Here is a 20,709-nt window from a genome sequence, read left to right on the forward strand (position 1 = left end):
TATTTCAGCTCCAGACAGTCTAGGACCGGAGGCCCAGGCCCCGCCTAACGGAGGTTGCTTAGCAACCTGCCTCCCGGCCCGGGCGGCCGCCATTGGTGGAGCGGGAGCACGTGGCCGCTGGCTGGGTGAGGTCACGTGGGGCGCGAGGCGGTGACGTCACCCTTTGTCCCTTATTTGGGAGTGAGAAAGTTGGCAACCCTAAGTACACATGGCAATAAAGTATCAATCAATCAATTAATCAAATTATACAGAGACATTTCATCATGCATGTCACACTGGCAAAAAAAAAAAGCTTTTTTGGAGAAAAAAAATCCCCATCCAAGCTGAATCTCTGAATGAAATCCTGTCTGGGCCGTGAGCCAAGATTTACAAAGTGTTCGCTTTTCTCTGCAGCCCCCTCACACTGATCTAACCATGAAATGTTTTGGCAAACGTCGGGTTTCCCTGGACCTGGCTGCAGTCTGACTGGTGCCCATGTGGGCCTCTGACAACTGCCCACGGCTATTTGGTGCCTGTACCTCGGGATCTGCTCCAGCAGATTTGTTCTGGCATTCATGCCCTCAGGAAGAGGTGAGATTCTGGCACAGACTCAATGACCTCATCCAAACAGCGAGACATTTGAGCAACGCACCGATCACACCGCCAACTACCCAAGCCAGAGACAGTCACAAAATGACGGAGTTATTCAGCGGGACAGGCAGCATCTCTGGACAGAAGGAACGGGTGACGTTTCGGGTCGAGACCCTTCTCGACCGGAAACGTCAGCCGTTCCTTCAATCCAGAAATGCTGCCTGACCCACTGAGTTACTCCAGCATTTTGTGTCTAAATCCAGCCAAAAAAAACAGCATCTGCAGCTCCTTCCGAGCCAAGCTAGAATCATACCTTCAAGAGCAAGACACGAAATGATGGAGTAACTCAGTGGGTCAGGCACCATCTCAGGAGAGAAGGAATGGGTGACGTTTCGGGTCGGGACCCTTCGTCAGACTGACTTCTTCACACCCTCAAGATATTGACAATGGAATACAGGCTTTGTTTACTGGAGTGCTTGTAACATTCTTGATCGAAAGGTTATCTTTAGTATTGGAGGTAACAGTTTGAGTTGACTGTTTTAGATAGCATTAAGTACAAATTAACTCTCTTACTAGTTTCTTACTTGACTCATGTGATGATCATTACAGTAGTTTAGTTTAGTTTAGAGATACTCTGAACTGTAAGAACTTTGCACCTACATCTTATCGAAACATATAAGATTATTAAGGGGATGGACACGTTAGAGGCAGGAAACATGTTCCCAATGTTGGGGGAGTCCAGAACCAGGGACCACAGTTTAAGAATAAGGGGTAGGCCATTTAGAACGGAGATGAGGAAAAACTTTTTCAGTCAGAGAGTTGTAAATCTGTGGAATTCTCTGCCTCAGAAGGCAGTGGAGGCCAATTCTCTGAATGCATTCAAGAGAGAGCTAGATAGAGCTCTTAAGGATAGCAGAGTCAGGGGGTATGGGGAGAAGGCAGGAACAGGGTACTGATTGAGAATGATCAGCCATGATCACATTGAATGGTGGTGCTGGCTCGACGGGCCGAATGGCCTACTCCTGCACCTATTGCCTATTGTCTAAATGGGTCTTGAAAATGGCGCCAAATCTGGTGATTCTGTACACTGACTAGTTTAGTTTAGAGATACTGCACAGAAACAGGCCCTTCAGCCCACCTACGCACTATCCTACGCACTAGGGACAATTTATAATTTTTCTTTGACCGAAGCTAATTAACCTACAAACCTGCACGTCTCTGGAGTGTGGGAGGAAACCGGAGCCTCCAGGGAAAACCCAGACGGTCACGAGGAGAACGTACAAACTCCATACAGACAGCACCCGTGGTCAGGATCGAACCCGGGTCTCTGGTGCTGTAAGGCAGCAACTCCACCGCTGCGCCACCGTGCCACCCTAAGTAATGTGCATTAATCAGGAGTCCTTCTTTCATCTTGAGATTCTATCCCATCTATAAATCCATCCATTGTCCAGTGTGCCATTTGTTTTCACTTGGACTGTATCCAAGATGCTTACCTAAGATGTATCTAAGTGCTTATGCATAGTGATACTTGCAATCAACTCTATACGTGAAAGAATTTCACTGGACGTGTGACCAAGTACCTATGAACCATGGTTTTGTTGCCTCTGGTTTTAACAGTCAGCAATGGGGTGTGAATACCGCTGGATGGGGAAATCATTGAAAGAGTGGAAAGATGAGGCTGGGTCAATTCAAAACAGGGTGAACGCAGGGAGGAGAGAGCAGGAAACCTGACCTGTTGTAGGAAAAGAACTGCAGATGCTGGTACAAATCGAAGGTATCACAAAATGCTGGAGTAACTCAGCAGATCAGGCAGCATCTCTGGAGAGAAGGAATGGGTGACGTTTCGGGTCGAGACCCTTCTTCAGACTGATGAATCTGAAGAAGGGTCTCGACCCGAAACGTCACCCATTCCTTCTCTCCAGAGATGCTGCCTGACCCGCTGAGTTACTCCAGCATTAGGAAACCTGACCTGGTGGTCACTGAGTGGGTAGGAACGGCAGATGCCGGTTCACACTGAAGATAGGCGCAAAAAGCTGGAGTAACTCAGCGGATCAGACAGCATCTCTGGAGAAAAGGAATGGGTGGCGTTTCGGGTCGACTGGGAGTCAGGGGGAAAATTTAATCCTTCCCAACCCACTGTCCCCCACTGAGGGAAAGAAGAATTTCTGCCCCAATATTTTCTTGGTCCTTGTACTCATAGAGACTGAATAAATTCACGCACCACATACTCCCCGCAGAATCCCTCTCACCGAATGCGCTGTATGATGCATCCTCCCTCTTGTACGTGAGCTGACGTTGATAACCTGGGGGAGAGAAAACGCAGGGGAGAACCTGTCCAGAATTCTAGTTTCTTTTTCCATTTGTTCTCATTCTTAAAAGGAATAAAAACATTAAACCGAGCTAAATCTTGGAGGAGGTTTACCAGAATGAGTCTTGGGGAAGGGGAACTCCAGTCATAGAAACATAGAAACATAGAAAATAGGTGCAGGAGTAGGCCATTCGGCCCTTCGAGCCTGCACCGCCATTCAATATGATCATGGCTGATCATCCAGCTCAGTAGCCTGTACCTGCCTTCTCTTCATACCCCCTGATCCCTTTAGCCACAAGGGCCACATCTAACTCCCTCTTAAATATAGCCAATGAACTGGCCTCAACTACCTTCTGTGGCAGAGAATTCCACAGACTCACCACTCTCTGTGTGAAGAAATGTTTTCTCATCTCGGTCCTAAAAGACTTCCCCCTTATCCTTAAGCTGTGACCCCTTGTTCTGGACTTCCCCAACATCGGGAACAATCTTCCCGCATCTAGCCTCTCCAACCCCTTAAGAATTTTATATGTTTCAATAAGATCCCCCCTCAGTCATCAGAAAATTCCGGAAATGTTCGGTTTAGTTTAGTTTAGTTCAGAGACACAGCGCGGAAACAGGCCCTTCGACCCCACCAGGTCCGAGCCGACCAGCGATCCCTGCGCACTAACGCTATCCTACACACACTGGGGACAATTTACAATTATACCAAGCCAATTAACCCGCAAACCTGCACGTCTTTGGAGTGTGGGAGGAAACCGGAGCACCCACGTAGGTCACGGAGAGAACGTACAAACTCCGTGCAGACAGCGCCCCGGAGTCTGTGCGGAGTTTGCACCTTCTCCCTGTGACCACGTGGGTTTTCTCCGGGTGCTCCGGTTTCCGCCCACACTCCTCCCGACTCCAGGTTTATAGGTGAACTGTCTTGAGGAAAATGTGTACATTGTCCTTAGCGTGTAGGATCATGTACGGGGTGATCAGTGGTCGGCGCGGACTCGGTGGGCCGAAGGGCCTACTTCCATGCTGTATCCGTCGAGCCTAAAGTCTAAAGACTCACCTTGCAGGAGGTAGTCAGTGGCCTCACTCTCTACCTCAGTGAACAGCTGCTTGGTCTTCTGTAGGTATCTCAACACAAAGACATTCGGGGCAAAATGGATCATGTTCTGTTCTCCACAGCCGAATGGGAGACGTAGGAGGTTGTCCAGATTATTGAGGGTGGGGCCCATCACATCCCCTGGTAACAGAGAGGTAACATTGAGGGATTGCAGACACAGAAAGGCTATCAGAATCACACACACACACGCTACTCATTGTGAGGCTATGATGCTCCCCCCCCCCCCCCCCCACATCCCCTTCACCCTAGGCATCCTACTAGTTCCACTGTTCACATCCCTATATCACTTCGTTATCACCTCTTCCCCAGCCAACAAAGGACCATAATGAACTCCATCATTCCTTGTTCATCTGTTGCCGGACTGATTTGTTCCGGCCCTTTCCTACCTTTAGTTTCTCTCCCCCCCCCCCCCCCCCAAACTCTACTCTTAAGCTGAAGAAGGGTTCTGACCCGAAACATCACCCATCCTTTATCTCCAGAGATACTGCCTGATCCGCTGAGTTACTCCAGCAGTGTGTGTCTATCTTCAGAATAAACCTGCATCTACAGTTCCTTCCCACACACAGCCGAATGTGACGTGGCTTCTTGAACCATGGTAAGTGTCCGGACTCTGGGGAAGAGGGTCCCTGTACCCAAGGCAGTGTCTACACCTGTGGAGACCAGGGACCCAGACCCTAGTGGATGTCTACATGCAAGGGATAGGACCACAATGGGACCATTGTGTACCATAATGGGAGCTAGTGTGTCGACGTGAACATTGGGTGTGGGCGAAAGCTTAGTGGTGGAGTAACTCAGCGAGACGAGTTGCTACGCAATCTCCGTTAGGTGGTGCCCGGGCCTCCGGGCCTACACTGTCTGGGCCTACAGCAGACCCCGGGCCTACAGCACCCCCCCCTCCCCGGGCCTAATACGGGACAAGGGCGGTCCCATAAGGGACAAACCAGTTTAGCCCAATATACGGGATGTCCTGGCTAATACGGGACAGTTGGCAACCCTATCTACACGAGCCAGATGCAGTTCTTACCTATCATGGAGGCCATGGCTCTCTCCGATCCAGGAACCACGTTGTGAGGGACGCCAAGAGTGAAGGCCTCGTTGTGGTTCTCCTCCGACTCCTCTTTCCTCCAGATCTTGAACTCGCCCACCGAGCCCCAGCCTGTCGAGAAGCCGATGTACTTGATGTCCGGAACTTTGGCCACCGCCCACTCCACAATAAGCGACTCGTTGGATGGTGCCACACCATGCCCCACCTAGGAACGACACAACGGAACAACAAAACCAGTCCGTAGAAACGTCACCTGTCCATGCCTTCCAGAGATGCTGAAGATAACTGCTGGAGTAACTCATTTGAGACCCGAAACGTCACCCATTCCTTTACTCCAGAGATGCTGGAGTCATTCTGAGTTACTCCAGCATGTTGTGTCTATCTTCAGTGTAAACCAGCATCTGCAGTTCCTTCCTACACATCTTCTACAGATGCTGCCTGACCTGTTGAGTTACTCCAGCACTTTGCATTCTATAAGGAACATCTTTCCAAGACCAGCATCAGATTGCACATTCAGTATCAAACACGACATGGAGATTGATGGCTATTGACTGTTCCACCTGCTTGAGAGGAATAGATCGGGTAGACGCACAGAGTCTCTTGACCAGAGTTGGGGAATTGAGAACTAGAGGACATAGGTTTCAAGTGAGGGGGGGAAAGATTTGTCACCAACATGCAACTTTGTCACACCGAGGGTGGTGGGTATATGGAGTTGAGGCAGGTACTATTACAACGTTTAAGAAACATTTAGACAGGTACACGGATAGAACAGGTTTAGAGGGTTAGGGGCCAAATGTGGTCAGGTGGGGAAAGTGTAGATAGGACATGTTGGTCGGTGTGGATACGTTGGGCCGATGGGCCTGTTTCCAGGCTCTATTATTCTCGGACTAATTCCAATGTGAATACCAGGCAGAAAATACTTCAGAATTCGAGCCAGTAGGAACTCCCATCCCATGGAAGCTACCCTTCTGGTGAAAGAACCTCTTTTCCTTACATCCCATCTATTATCGGGCAACTGAGCCATCTTACCAACAAATGGAGAGCAGTCCTGAACTACGACCTACCTCACTGGAAACCCACAGACTATCTTTGATCGGACTATATTGGCTTTATCTCGCACTAAATGTTATTCACGTGGATGGCTCAATTGCAATCATGTATGGTCTTTCCGCTGACTGGTTAGCACGGAACAAAAGCTGTACCTCGGTACATGTGACAATAAACCAAACTCAAACTCAAAATAGACACAAAAAGCTGGAGTAACAGCTTGTAGACTGCAACCTGGTTAGACAGCATCTCTGGAGAAAAGGGGGGGGGAGGGGGCGGCACGGTGGAGCAGCGGTAGAGTTGCTGCTTTACAGAGCTTGCAGCGCCGGAGATCTGGGTTCGATTCCGACTAAGGGTGCTGTCTGAATGGAGTTGGTACGTTCTCCCCGTGATATGTGGTTTTTCTCCGAGATCTCCGGTTTCGTCCCACACTTCAAAGACCGACAGGTATGGAGGTTAATTGGCTTGGTGTATGTGTAAATTGTCCCTTGTGTGTGTCGGATAGTGTTAACGTGCGGGGATCGCCGGTTGGCGGGCCGAAGGGCCTGTTTCCGCGCCGTGTCTATGAACTAAACAAAAATGACGTGCTCGTCTCAACCCAACTCATACCATGGGAACCATCCCAAACTCACCTGGACCACGCCAGCCTTCCAGCGAATCCAGAAGTTCCGGAATTCGTCCCAGGACAGGATGTGGGGCGTGTGGGCACTGCCCACCGGCTCACCCATCTTGCTCACTGCGATCCAGGTCCTCGTGTTCTGCTGCCCTCCGATCACTATCTCCACCATTTCGGCGGTGTCGCGAGGGCCCGTCGATAAGGCCAAGTGGGCGTCGTTGTGAGCCTTGATGGCCACGTCAAAGTGCGTCATCCAGGCCGGTTTCTGAATGTACTGATACTCGTACTTGTTGGGTGTGGAGATGTGAATCTTTTCTGAGAAGACGAAGGGAATAATTTGGCCGCAGTGTAAAATGGGCGTCAAGGCTTTAGAGTTATAGAGTCATAAGAGTGGAGGAGGGGGAGTTCAACGAGATCTGGGTGTCCTAGTGCATCAGTCAATGAAAGGAAACATGCAGGTACAGCAGGCAGTGAAGAAAGCCAATGGAATGTTGGCCTTCGTAACAAGAGGAGTTGAGTATAGGAGCAAAGAGGTCCTTCTACAGTTGTACCGGGCCCTGGTGAGACCGCACCTGGAGTACTGTGTGCAGTTTTGGTCTCCAAATTTGAGGAAGGATATTCTTGCTATGGAGGGCGTGCAGCGTAGGTTCACTAGGTTAATTCCCGGAATGTCGGGATTGTCGTATGTTGAAAGGCTGGAGCGATTGGGCTTGTATACACTGGAATTTAGAAGGATGAGGGGGGATCTTATTGAAACATATAAGATAATTAGGGGATTGGACACATTAGAGGCAGATAACATGTTCCCAATGTTGGGGGAGTCCAGAACAAGGGGCCACAGTTTAAGAATAAGGGGTAGGCCATTTAGAACGGAGATGAGGAAGAACTTTTTCAGTCAGAGAGTGGTGAAGGTGTGGAATTCTCTGCCTCAGAAGGCAGTGGAGGCCAGTTCGTTGGATGCTTTCAAGAGAGAGCTGGATAGAGCTTTTAAGGATAGCGGAGTGAGGGGGTATGGGGAGAAGGCAGGAACGGGGTACTGATTGAAAGTGATCAGCCATGATCGCATTGAATGGCGGTGCTGGCTCGAAGGGCTGAATGCCCTACTCCTGCACCTATTGTCTATTGTCTACTGTCTACACTTGTCCCATCTGCCTGCGATTGGTCCCATATCCCTCCAAACTTGTCCGATCCATGCTTTGGGGAGGAGAGGGATGGGAGGAAATTTCACTGGAAGGATCTTGATGTGGAGGTTTAGAGGACTGGAGAGTTTCAATGAATTCTACTTTCAGAAGGCATTAGATGAAGACACTCGTCAGAAACGGGCGAATGCTGAAGCCAATGGAATTGGAAATGGAAATGGAATGGCAATGGAAACAGCCAGATGCCCGGAGCAGGGATAATGGTGAACTTTGCAAGTTGGAAGGGTAACATGGTAAATGGTAAAGCCCCATAAAGAACATTTGGTGGGTCTCCAAATATTATTCATATTTATTAAAGCTTTAGAAAATTAGATAGAGGGCCACAAATCTAGGACTGCTACTGTTGCAAGTAGAGGCAGACTTGTAAGCAATACGAATGAAAACATCAATGGAAATCAACCTCCCTTCCACTGACTCCATCTGCACATCACACTGCCTCGGAAAGGCCAACAGTATAATCAAAGACCAGTCTCATCTCCCACATCTCCCCTCTCCCATCAGGCACGAGGTACAGAAGTGTAAAAACGTACACCTCCAGATTCAGGGACAGTTTCTACCCAGCTGTTATTAGCCAACTGAACCATCCTAAGTGAGCAGTCCTGACCTACCAAGTGAAGTCAACTTTATTTGTCACATACATATATAAGATGTGCAGTGAAATGAAAGTGGCAATGAAAGTGAAAACTACAAAACAGAATAGAATTTTTTTTTTAACACAAAAAATAAATTAATACAGTCAATTAAATTAAGTTAAATTAAATTAAATTAAAACCATCTACCCCATTGGAGACTCTCGGATTATCTTTAATCGGACTTTACCTTGCACTAAACATGATTCCCTTTATCCCATATCTGTACACTGTGGACGGCTTGATTGTAAACATGTACAGTCTTTCTGCTAACTCTAGAGCAGGCAACAAAAGCTTTTCATTCTATCTCGGTCCATGTGACAATAAACTAAACTAATCTAAACTAAACTGAAGCAGGTGACAATTTGAAAGCTGGAGCATGTGGTCATTGTGCACGATGAAGTGGGCAGGATTTGGAGGTGTGAGTGCAGACTTCTATCAGCAATGTACACTCCACCACCCATGGTCACGGATACAATGGGCATGCATGCCATCTGTCATGAAGTCACCGCCATCATTGTAATTGCACATACCGTTGGGGCAGAAGAAGATGCTGTAAGTGTAGTCTCTGGGCAATCCTTCAGGCTGTGGAACACAGAGAAAAAGAGGATAAGAGCATGATCAGTTTAGTTTAGAGATACAGGCCCTTTTGGCCCACCGGGTCCGCGCCGACCAGCGATCCCTGCATTAACACTATCCTTCACCCACTAGGGACAATTGTTTTTACATTTATCAAGCCAATTAACCTGCAAACCTGTACGTCTTTGGAGTGTGGGAGGAAACCGGAGCGCATGGAGGAAACTCACCTGGTCACGGGGAGAACGTACAAACTCCGTACAGACAGCACCCGTAGTCGGGATCGAACGTGTGTCTCTGGCGCTGTAAGGCAGCAACTCTACCGCTGCGCCACCGTGCAACTCTTTTCTCCAGGAGCTCCGGTTTCCTCCCACATTCCAAAGACATGCAGTTTTATAGGTTAATTGGCTTCTATGCATTGTCCTAAGTGTGTGGTTTAGAATTAGTGAACAGGTGATCGCTGGTCGGCATGGACTCGGTGGCCCAGTGTTTCCACGCTGTATCTCCAAACTAAACAAAGCTTTTGCATTTCAACCACACTTCTTTGTGTGGTGCAAGTCCCCCGACGGTCTCCCTCACCTCCACCAGCACTCGTCTCTTCACGTAGTCCATGCCTGCCGGGCTCCGCCTGTCCGGGTAGCTTTCGTCCACGTACCTGCCATTCTTCAGAGCCTGAAGCCCACCCTGGCAGCAGCTGCTCCCACTGTAGGCAAACCCTTTGGCTGTGGAGGTAAAGCGATTGGGGACTGTCAATACCTTCCGACACTCACAGTACATGACTGTCAGGAGACATGAGACACGGTCACAGGAGACGTGAGACACGGTCACAGGAGACGTGAGACACGCTCACAGTGCGGGGACAGCAGACGTGTGACACGGTCACAGTACATGACTGTCAGGAGACGCGAGACACGCTCAAGTGCGGGGACAGGAGACGTGAGACACGCTCACAGTGCGGGGACAGGATACGTGTGACACACGCTCACAGTACATGACTGTCAGGAGACGCGAGACACGCTCACAGTGCGGGGACAGGAGACGTGAGACACGCTCACAGTGTGGGGACAGCAGACGTGTGACATGGTCACAGTACATGACTGTCAGGAGACGCGAGACACGCTCAAGTGCAGGGACAGGAGACGTGAGACACGCTCACAGTGCGGGGACAGGATACGTGAGACACGCTCACAGTGCGGGGACAGGAGACGTGTGACACACGCTCACAGTGCGGGGACAGGAGACATGAGACACGCTCAGTGCAGGGACAGGAGACGTGTGACACGCTCACAGTGCGGGGACAGGAGACGTGTGACACACGCTCACAGTGCGGGGACAGGAGACATGAGACACGCTCACAGTGCGGGGACAGGAGACGCGAGACACGCTCACAGTGCGGGGACCGGAGACATGTGACACACGCTCACAGTGCAGGGACAGGAGACGTGTGACACGCTCACAGTGCGGGGACAGGAGACGTGTGACACGCTCACAGTGCGGGGACAGGAGACGCGAGACACGCTCAAGTGCAGGGACAGGAGACGTGAGACACGCTCACAGTGCGGGGACAGGAGACGTGTGACACGCTCACAGTGCGGGGACAGGAGACGCGAGACACGCTCACAGTGCGGGGACCGGAGACATGTGACACGGTCACAGTGCGGGGACAGGAGACGCGAGACACGCTCACAGTGCGGGGACAGGAGACGTGTGACACACGCTCACAGTGCGGGGACAAGAGACGTGTGACACGGTCATAGTGCGGGGACGGGGACAGGAGACGTGAGACATAGTACGGGGACAGGAGACGTGTGACACGGTCATAGTGCGGGGACAGGAGACGTGAGACACGCTCACAGTCCGGGCACAGAAGACGTGAGACACGCTCACAGTGCGGGGACCGGAGACGTGTGACACGCTCACAGTGCGGGGACAGGAGACGTGAGACATAGTACGGGGACAGGAGATGTGTGACACGCTCGGAGCACGGGTACAGGAAAAGTCGGACGTGAGGAGCAAGGGCCAGTAGGAGAGTGAACCGGGGTAATGCCTCCAGCGCCTTCAAGGTCGACTGCAGGAGGCGCCCCCCGGACACAAAGATGGCCGGGCGAGGAGAGAAGAGGGAGGTCGGTTCGCGGGAACTGCTCCAGTACATCGAGCGGGCGGGCCGACCGGACTTTGGAAATGGCGGCAAAACATGGCGGCGCCTGCCTGTGCAGCTACACAAAAGGAATTTTGCAGTGCAGTTGTACATGCGAGAAATAAAGCACCTTTGAACCAACACTCCCCTCCCCCCCACCCCACTCCTCCGCCCCCGGGAGTTTGGATTTGACCCTTACCTGTGATGTTGGCGGGGCCCAATTCACTGAACAAGAGGACAATGGAAGTGGGTTTGGCTTCATCCGAGTTGATACACATCTTGCGGGTCAGGTGCCTCTTCCCTGGGTGTCCAATAAATTTGATTCCTTTCGGAACGGTAATTTTAACATGAACCTGGAATATCAAGGAGACCATCCTCAGCATGGCACACTAACCCTGCAGTCACAAATGCCCCAGGAACAGGGGCGTATCTACAGAAAATAGCGCCTGTGGCAAGCACTGAAATTGCACCACAGGCCAAACATCTGACACCCATCTCTTAGATAACTTTACCATAAAATATCAGCTCAAAAATACAAGGCGAGCTCGTTAATCTTTTAATTAACAAATTATGGCACTACATTACCGCTTCACCACGCAGTGGTACTGTGAGGTATGGTCATGTACCTCACATGACCATACCTCACGCCCAGCAATGTATTTTTACCTAATAATTTATATAAGTACTTTAACAATCTGGCCATCCGAGTGCTTCTCACTCATGACAAATCAAAGGCAGGTGATACATCTGAAGAAAATTATTTTTTCACTATCCGAGGATGGCTTGTCTGAGTTTAATAGAACCTGCTCTGTGGTGTCCTCCTTTCAAGTGGCGCCCAGGGCACGTGCCATACCTGCCACACCCCAGATATGCCACTGCCCAGGAAGCATCCCATCCATTATCAACGGAAGGAACCTAACCTCGTGTCCCACGTCTATTCCCAATCCCTCAGAACCCTCGACCAAAACAATGTATTCATTTGAGTTTTCAACGCTGACATTGATAGATTTAAAAAATGAAAGCAGAAAATGGCAGAAACAGTCAGCTGGTCAGGCAGTTTCTGTGGAAAAGCAAGCACGTCCTCCAGGGATGAATGCAAAGTTCTGAAGTAACTCAGCGGGTCAGACAGCATCTCTGGAGAAAAGGAAAAGGTGACGTTTTGGGTTGAGAACCTTGTTCAGACTCTCCAGGGATGCTGCCTGACCTGCTGAATTACTCCAGCACTTTGTGTTTTGCTTAAGATTCCCAGCATCTGGAGTTCCTTGTTTTTCCCTAACTTTGATTGGAGGAGTGCGTTTTCAAACCTCTGTGCCTCTTGCCTGATGGGAGGGGGGAGAAGAGAGAGGAACTAGGGTGAGACTGGTCCTTGATTATGCTGGTGGCCTTGCCGAGGCAGCGTGAAGTGTGGGTGGAATCAATGGAAAGGAAGTTGGTTTGCATGTGCAGGAAAGAACTGCAGATGCTGGTTTAAATCGAAGGTAGACTCAAAATGCCGGAGTAACTCAGCGGGACCGGCAGCATCTCTGGAGAGAAGGAATGGGTGACGATTCGGGTCGAGACCCTTCTTCGGACTGATCAGACTGAAGAAGGGTCTCGACCCGAAACGTCACCCGTTGGTTTGCATGTGATGGTCTGGGCTGCGTTCACAACTCTGCAATTTCTTGCGCAAATCTGAACTAACTTTAGTTATACAAAGATTCCAAAATAAGGTAAAAATTCCCATTAGTGCAAATCCTGCCTTGAAATCACGAGCAGCCACTCCTGTCTTGGGATCGAAAGGCGGAGCAGATTCTATGGGCTGAATGGTCTAATTCTGCATGCTGTGTATGAGGAAACTCAGCTCTTTGTTCCATATCTGTAATGAGGTGTGGAGTGTCGTGGCACGATCAAAGCCTGAACCGGGCATCATTGAACCGGTTAGGGGCCGCACGGTGGCGTAGTGGTAGAGTTGCTGCCTTACAGCGCCAGAGACGTGGGTTTGATCCTGACTACGGGCGCTGTCTGTACAGAGTTTGTACATTCTCCCTGTGACCATGTGGGTTTTCTCCGAGTGCTCTAGTTTCCTCCCACATTCCAAAGACGTACAGGTTTGCAGGTAAATTAGCTTCGGTAAAATTGTAAATTGTCCCTAGTGTGTCGGATAGTACTAGTGTTACAGGGATCGCTGGCAGGCGTGGACTCGGTGGGCCGAAGGGCCTGTTTCCGCACTGTATCTCTAAAGTCTAAAGTGTTATTAGTGAGTATGCACCAGTTGATAGCACTGACATTGACATCTTCCATCACTCTGCTGATGAGAGTAGACCAAGTGGACATTATTAGCCAGGATGAATTACCTGGGCAATTTTTCACATTGCTGGCTAGATGACAGTATTGCAAGTCATACTGGAACAACACCATTAACTCTAACTGATGCTGCCTTAACACGTCACCTTCCCAGTTGTTATCAGGCAACAGAACCATTTACCACAACTGGCGAGCAGTCTTAAACTACTATCTACTCCATTGGAGACGATCTTTGATCAGGCTTTACCTTGCACTAAACGTTATTCACGTTATTCACTTTATCATGTAGAAAAAAAAACATAGAAAAATAGGTGCAGGAGTAGGCCATTCAGCCCTTCAATCTAGCACCGCCATTCAATATGATCATGGCTGATCATCCAAAGTCAGTACCCTGTTCCTGCTTTCTCCCCATATCCCTTGATTCCTTTAGCCCGAAGAGCTAAATCTAACTCTCTCTTGAAAACACCCAGTGAATTGGCCTCCACTGCCTTCTGTGGCAGATAATTCCACAGATTCACAACTCTCTGGGTGAAAAAGTTTTAAATATTTAATTAATTCTAGCTCAGGAGTAGTGTATGGAGAAAGCGTGTTCTCTGAATAAATAAAGCAAATAGATCACTGAACCTTCTTGTCCAATATGATAATGACTGTTATTCTATCTTTTAACGTTTCACAGATAATTCAAGCTGTTTTAATAGGGATTAGTTTCTGACAACATTTCAGAACTCTAAGATAATATTAGTAAGTTTTCGTTGTAATTAAAATACGCGGATTCTTACAGTACTGATTATGTACATATATTGAAATAATCCAGCTCAATTTTGTTAAATATCGTGATCTAACAAAAGCTTAAATATCTGTACACTGTGGACAGCTCGATTGTAACATGTATTGTCTTTCCGCTGACTGGTTAACACGCGACATAAGCTATTCACTGCACCTCGGTGCACGTGACAATAAACTAAACTCTACTCAACCTCCCTCCGCCCGCTTCATAGAAACATAGAAAATAGGTGCAGCAGTAGGCCATTCGGCCCTTCGAGCCTGCACCGCCATTCAATATGATCATGGCTGATCATCCAGCTCAGTAGCCTGTACCTGCCTTCTCTCCATACCCCCTGATCCCCTTAGCAAAAAGGACCACATCTAACTCGCTCTTAAATGTAGCCAATGAACTGGCCTCAACTACCTTCTGTGGCAGAGAAATCCACAGACTCACCACTCTCTGTGTGAGGAAATGTTTTCTCATCTCGGTCCTAAAAGACTTCCCCCTTATCCTTAAGCTGTGACCCCTGGTTCTGGACTCCCCCAACATCGGGAACAATCTTCTCGCATGTAGCCTCTCCAACCCCTTAAGAATTTTATATGTTTCTATAAGATCCCCCCTCAGTCTTCTAAATTCCAGCGAGTACAAGCCCAGTCTATCCAGTCTTTCCTCATATGAAAGTCCCGCCATCCCAGGGATCAATCTGGTGAACCTTCTCTGTACTCCCTCTAAGGCAAGAACGTCTTTCCTCAGGTTAGGAGACCAAAACTGCACACAATACTCCAGGTGCGGTCTCACCAAGGCCCTGTACAACTGCAGCAGAACCTCCCTGCTCCTAAACTCAAATCCTCTTGCTATGAATGCCAACATACCATTCGCTTTCTTCACTGCCTGCTGCACCTGCATGCTTGCTTTCAATGACTGGTGCACCATGACACCCAGGTCACGTTGCATCTCCCCTTCTCCCAATCGGTCACCATTCAGGTAATACTCTGCTTTCCTGTTCTTGCCGCCAAAGTGGATAACCTCACATTTATCCACATTATATTGCATCTGCCATTCATTTGCCCACCCGCCTAATCTATCCAAGTCACTCTGCAGCCTCCTAGCATCCTCCTCGCAGCTAACACTGCCACCCAGCTTCGTGTCATCCGCAAACATAGAGATGTTGCATTCAATTCCCTCGTCCAAATCATTAATATACACTGTAAATAACTGGGGTCCCAGCACTGAGCCTTGCGGTACCCCACTAGTCACTGCCTGCCATTCCGAAAAGGACCCGTTTATTCCTACTCTTTGCTTCCTGTCCGCCAACCAATTTTCTATCCACCTCAACACTGAACCCTCAATACCGTGTGCTTTAAGTTTGTATACCAATCTCCTATGTGGGACCATGTCGAAGGCCTTCTGAAAGTCCAGATATAACACATCGACTGGTTCTCCCTTATCCACTCTACTAGTTACATCTTCGAAAAATTCTATAAGATTCGTCAGACATGATTTGCCTTTGGTAAATCCATGCTGACTTTGTCCGATGATTTCACCACTTTCCAAATGTGATGCTATCACATCTTTAATAACTGACTAGCATTTTCCCCACTACCGATGTTAGGCTAACTGGTCTATAATTCCCCGTTTTCTCTCTCCCTCCCTTTTTAAAAAGTGGGGTTACATTAGCTACCCTCCAGTCCTCAGGAACTACTCCAGAATCTAAAGAGTTTTGAAAAATTATCACTAATGCATCCACTATTTCTGAGGCTACTTCCTTAAGCACTCTATCTGGCCCTGGGGATTTATCTGCCTTTAATCCATTTAATTTACCTAACACCACTTCCCGACTAACCTGGATTTCCCTCAGTTCCTCCATCTCATTAGACCCCCGGTCCCCCGCTATTTCCGGCAGACGGTTTATGTCTTCCTTAGTGAAGACAGAACCAAAGTATTTGTTCAATTGGTCTGCCATCTCCTTGTTCCCTATGATCAATTCACCTGTTTTCGACTGCAAGGGACCTACATTTGTCTTAACTAATCTTTTTCTCTTGACATATCTATAAAAGCTTTTGCAGTCAGTTTTTATGTTCCTTGCCAGTTTTCCCTCATAATCTATTTTCCCTTTCCTAATTAAGCCCTTTGTCCTCCTCTGCTGGACTCTGAATTTCTCCCAGTCCTCTGGTATGCTACTTTTTCTGGCTAATCTGTATGCTTCATCTTTTGTTTTAATACTATCCTTGATTTCCCTTGTTAGCCACGGATGCACGACCTTTCCTGGTTTGTTCTTTTGCCAAACTGGGATGAACACTTGTTGTAGTTCATCCATGCGACCTTTAAATGCCTTCCATTGCATGTCCACCGTCAACCCTTTCAGCATCAATCGCCAGTCTATCTTGGACAATTCACACCTCATACCCTCAAAGTTACCTTTCTTTAAGTTCAGAACACTTGTTTCTGTATTGACTTTGTCACTCTCCATCCTAATGAAGAACTCTGCCATATTATGATCACTCTTGCCCAAGGGGCCTCGCACAACAAGACTGCTAACTAACCCTTCCTCATTACTCAATACCCAGTCTAGAATGGCCTGTTCTCTCGTTGGTTCCTCGACATGTTGGTTTAGAAAACCATCTCTCAAACATTCCAAGAAATCCTCTTCCTCAGCACCCCTGCCAGTTTGGTTCACCCAATCTATATGTAGATTGAAGTCACCCATTATAACTGCTGCACCTTTAGTGCACGCATTTCTAACAGTGTTCTAACACTGCAACGACAGTGTTTCTCACATACCTCTGCGCAGCTCTGGAGGTAGTTGTAGACCATGAGAGGGATCTTGGTTTGCTCCCCGCGGATCACAAAGCTGGGCAGGGTGAAATCCACAAAGAAGGCCTTGAAGGTGCGGAGCTCGGTGGGCTGGGCGAGTCCCAGGCCCCTCTCCTGGGACAGGCCGACTGCCTCCGTTACCCAGGTGGTGATGGAGTCTGGAATCTCCACGTGTAGTCGAGCCTCGCCCGTGGAATCACTGTCAGCAGCAAAGGCAAGAGGCATGCAAGATTTTATTAGAGGCACAGCGCGGAAACAGGCCCTTCAGCCCACCGAGTCCGAACCGATCAGGGTTCGATTCTGACTACGGGTGCTGCCTGTACGGAGTTTGCACGTTCTCCCTGTGACCTGCGTGGGTTTTCTCCGGGTGCTCCGGTTTCCTCCCATACTCCAAAGACGCACAGGTTTAAAGGTTAATTTGCTTTGGTAAAATTGTAAAATGTAGGATACTGCTAGTGTACACGGATTGTTGGTTGGCGCGGACTTGGTGGGCCAAAGGGCCTGTTTCCGTGCTGTTTCTGCAAACTAAACTAAACTATTGGGGCTGAGGGGAGCTGTGTATTGACTAGAGCATTGTCCAGGCCACTGTGTACTGGACAAAGTGTTAAACAGAGTTCTGCGTATTGAGTGGCCAAAACTATTTTGACCGGTTGTAATCTGAGAGAGCATCAAACTAAAGCTTTCACTGTGTTGATTGCTGGGTGCAGTAGAGCGCGAGACTGTTTCCTCAATGGGACAATTGCCCTCAATCCTCCCCTCCCTTTACTCAGTGCCGCTGACATGCCTTTCCACTCTAACGCATGCTGCTTTGGAAGCTTTGGAAGCTTTGGAAGGAAGTAAGATCAGAATTCCTTTCATCCTTTGGCTCAAAAGCTGGTAATGTTTTAAATTCTCACATGGGAACACTTAGGCCAGGAATGCAGCAATGTAAAGCGTTGGGAGATATTCTGGCAACGTGTTAAGTGCTTTGAAGCAATTGACAGTGTTTGAATGATACAAGGTCCTCCACATGCTTCAGTTTGTTTTTTAGCAAATGCACTGGCAGCCTCAGTGATAACATCCTCCTCGTTGCTCAAGCTGCAGTCGGCACTGCTCCCGACACTGCCTAACATAGACACAAACTGCTGGAGTCACTCAGCGGGTCAGGCGGATAGAAGTCCTTCTAACGCCTTCATCCCTATCCCTAATGCCCATATTTGTCTCAGCCCACAGATGGACACGACGTGCTCATCGGGTCAGGCAGCATCGCTGGAGAAAATGGATGGGTGACGTTTCTGGCTGGGATCCTTCTTCAGACTTCCGTTTCAGATCGTGAATGAAGTCCGGAGAAGGGTCCCCAACCAAAACGTCACCTATCCATTTTCTCCAGAGATGCTGCCTGACCAGGGCCGTTTTTACAGCATTATGGGGCCCCGGGCAAAGCAGTGTACTGGGGCCCCTACCGTTACTCTCCCCCACCCCCCTTTCCCTACCAGCCCCCCCCTGTCGTGCCGGCGAAAAGCACTTACCGAAAAGCACTTAGCGATGGACTTAGGGTGCTACATTGTTGCAAAAAGCACTTACAGATCGTTGTGAGAAGCACTTAGTGACCGAAAATGTTGCGAAAAAAGCACTTATTGAACCTACATTTTTAAAGTAGTATTTATTTATTGCAAGTCACTTAACATACACTGATCAGCATGGGGCCCCTATGCTCGTGGGCCCCCGGGCAAGTGCCCATCAGGCCCATGCGTTAAGACGGCCCTGTGCCTGACCCAGTTACTCCGGCACTTTTGTGTCAATCTTTGGTGTAAACCAGCATCTGCAGTTCCTTCTTATTACGTCCCGATATTGCCTGCTCATCTACGTGGTCTGATTTAAACTAGAATGAATTGATCTGTGATATTGATAACGCCTTCATCCCTACCCCTAATGCCCATATTTGTTTCAGCCCACAGATGGTCACAAAGTCAGGCAGCGGGTCAGGCAGCATCTGTGGAGAAAAAGGATGGGTGATGCTTCGGATCGAGACCCATCTGCGGGAAGCGTGTAGGGAGGAACTGCAGATGCTGGTTTAAACCGAAGACAGACACAAAAAGCAGGAGTAACTCAGCGGGTCAGGCAGCATCTCTGGAGGACATGGATAGGTGACGTTTCACAGAGTGCTGGAGTAACTCAGCGGGTCAGGCAGCATCTCTGGAGAACATGGATAGGTGACGTTTCACAGAGTGCTGGAGTAACTCAGCGGGTCAGGCAGCATCTCTGGAGAACATGGATAGGTGAAGTTTCGGGTCGAGACCCTTCTTCTCACTTCAGTTCTGAAGAAGTGACTCGACCCGAAACATGACCTATTCCTTATCTCCAAAGATGCTGCCTGACCCGCTGAGTTACTCCAGTTTTGTGTGCCTGTTGCCCTTCTTCGGGAATAAAGAAGGGTCCCACCCAGAAACATCACCCAGCCTTTTTCTCCAGAGATGCTGACTGTCCCACTGAGTTACACCAGCAATTTGTGTCTGTCTTTGGTATAAACCAGCATCAGCAGTTCCATGTTTCTACATGTTGGCTCAGTCCAGCCAGCAGCCTCTAAGCCTTTAAGCCTGACATTCCACGAGCTCCCGGCATCAGTCTCCAATATCCTGTGGAGAAGCTGGATTCTCAGCACGTCAGGAGCACGTCGGTTTTTTGCTCGTCGGGAGCTGGTATTCCGATTCCCACCATGGGCATTACTACCAGGAATGGGATTTGCACCTACCCCAACCGACTGCAGTACACCAGCACAAATTCCGACTTCAGTGGTCTTACCTGATGTTGAGACAATGCCAGATCCAGGTTTCTGGAAAAAAGGTCCTTTTCCTCTTCTCAGCTCTAGTTGAAAGAAATCAGTTATGTGTTAGAGGGGAGCAGAACATCAAAGGCATCTCACAGGACAGAATTTCTCCCAGCCATCCCAAGGTACCCAATCTAGACTTCAGACTTCACTTTAGACTTTGGAGATACAGCGTGGAAACAGGCCCTACAGCCCGCCGAGTCCACGTGGGTTTTCTCCGGGTGCTCTGGTTTCCTCCCACATTCCAAAGGAGTACAGGTTTGTAGGTTAATTTGGTTTCGGTAGAAATTGTAAATTGTCCCTAGTGTGTGTGTGTGTGTGTGTAGGATAGGGCTAGTGTACGGTGTAATCGATGGCCAGCACGGACCCGGTGGGCCGAAGGGCCCGTTTCCGCACTCTATCTCTAAACTAAAGACAGACACAAAAAGCTGGAGTAACTCAGCGGGACAGGCAGCATCTCTGGAGAGAAGGAATGGGGTGACGTTTCGAGTCGAGACCCTTCTTCAGGCTAGTCAGGGAAAAGGGGAACTCAACTAAACTGTACAGAGGCACGATCAGAGAATGAGACGGCACAGGAGACCATTGGTCCATCCTGGCTCTACTGCATCTCACTCATTCTAATCCCTTAGCCTGGTTTCCTTGACCCCATTCCCAACTACCTCCGGCTAAGCACAATAGAGGAGACATTTGCCTTATACTGCTTGTTTTAAATCTATTAATGATTATCAGCCGCTGTGTGTGTTCATCGTTGTGCATTCTGGTCCATTACCGAGCCAAACATGCAGACGGATCACTCAGCAGC

The 20,709-nt window shown here is 48.9% G+C and overlaps 1 protein-coding gene across 1 annotated transcript in view; it reads right to left on the minus strand.

Annotated features, from left to right (window-relative positions):
- LOC144607210 (C3 and PZP-like alpha-2-macroglobulin domain-containing protein 8) overlaps positions 1-20,709 on the minus strand; it is a 57,316-nt gene that overhangs the window by 16,095 nt on the left and 20,512 nt on the right. Inside the window, exons 9-17 of the mRNA XM_078423892.1 lie at positions 19,883-19,945; positions 17,069-17,300; positions 11,438-11,591; positions 9,681-9,823; positions 9,059-9,110; positions 6,714-7,012; positions 5,014-5,239; positions 3,933-4,109; positions 2,792-2,873 (exon numbers count right to left, since the gene is read on the minus strand). Of these exons, the coding sequence (XP_078280018.1) occupies positions 2,792-2,873; positions 3,933-4,109; positions 5,014-5,239; positions 6,714-7,012; positions 9,059-9,110; positions 9,681-9,823; positions 11,438-11,591; positions 17,069-17,300; positions 19,883-19,945 (1,428 nt within the window). The remainder of the gene's footprint in view (positions 1-2,791; positions 2,874-3,932; positions 4,110-5,013; positions 5,240-6,713; positions 7,013-9,058; positions 9,111-9,680; positions 9,824-11,437; positions 11,592-17,068; positions 17,301-19,882; positions 19,946-20,709) is intronic.

Source organism: Rhinoraja longicauda, chromosome 28 (assembly GCF_053455715.1).
Source record: "Rhinoraja longicauda isolate Sanriku21f chromosome 28, sRhiLon1.1, whole genome shotgun sequence".
Lineage (NCBI taxonomy): Eukaryota > Metazoa > Chordata > Chondrichthyes > Rajiformes > Arhynchobatidae > Rhinoraja > Rhinoraja longicauda.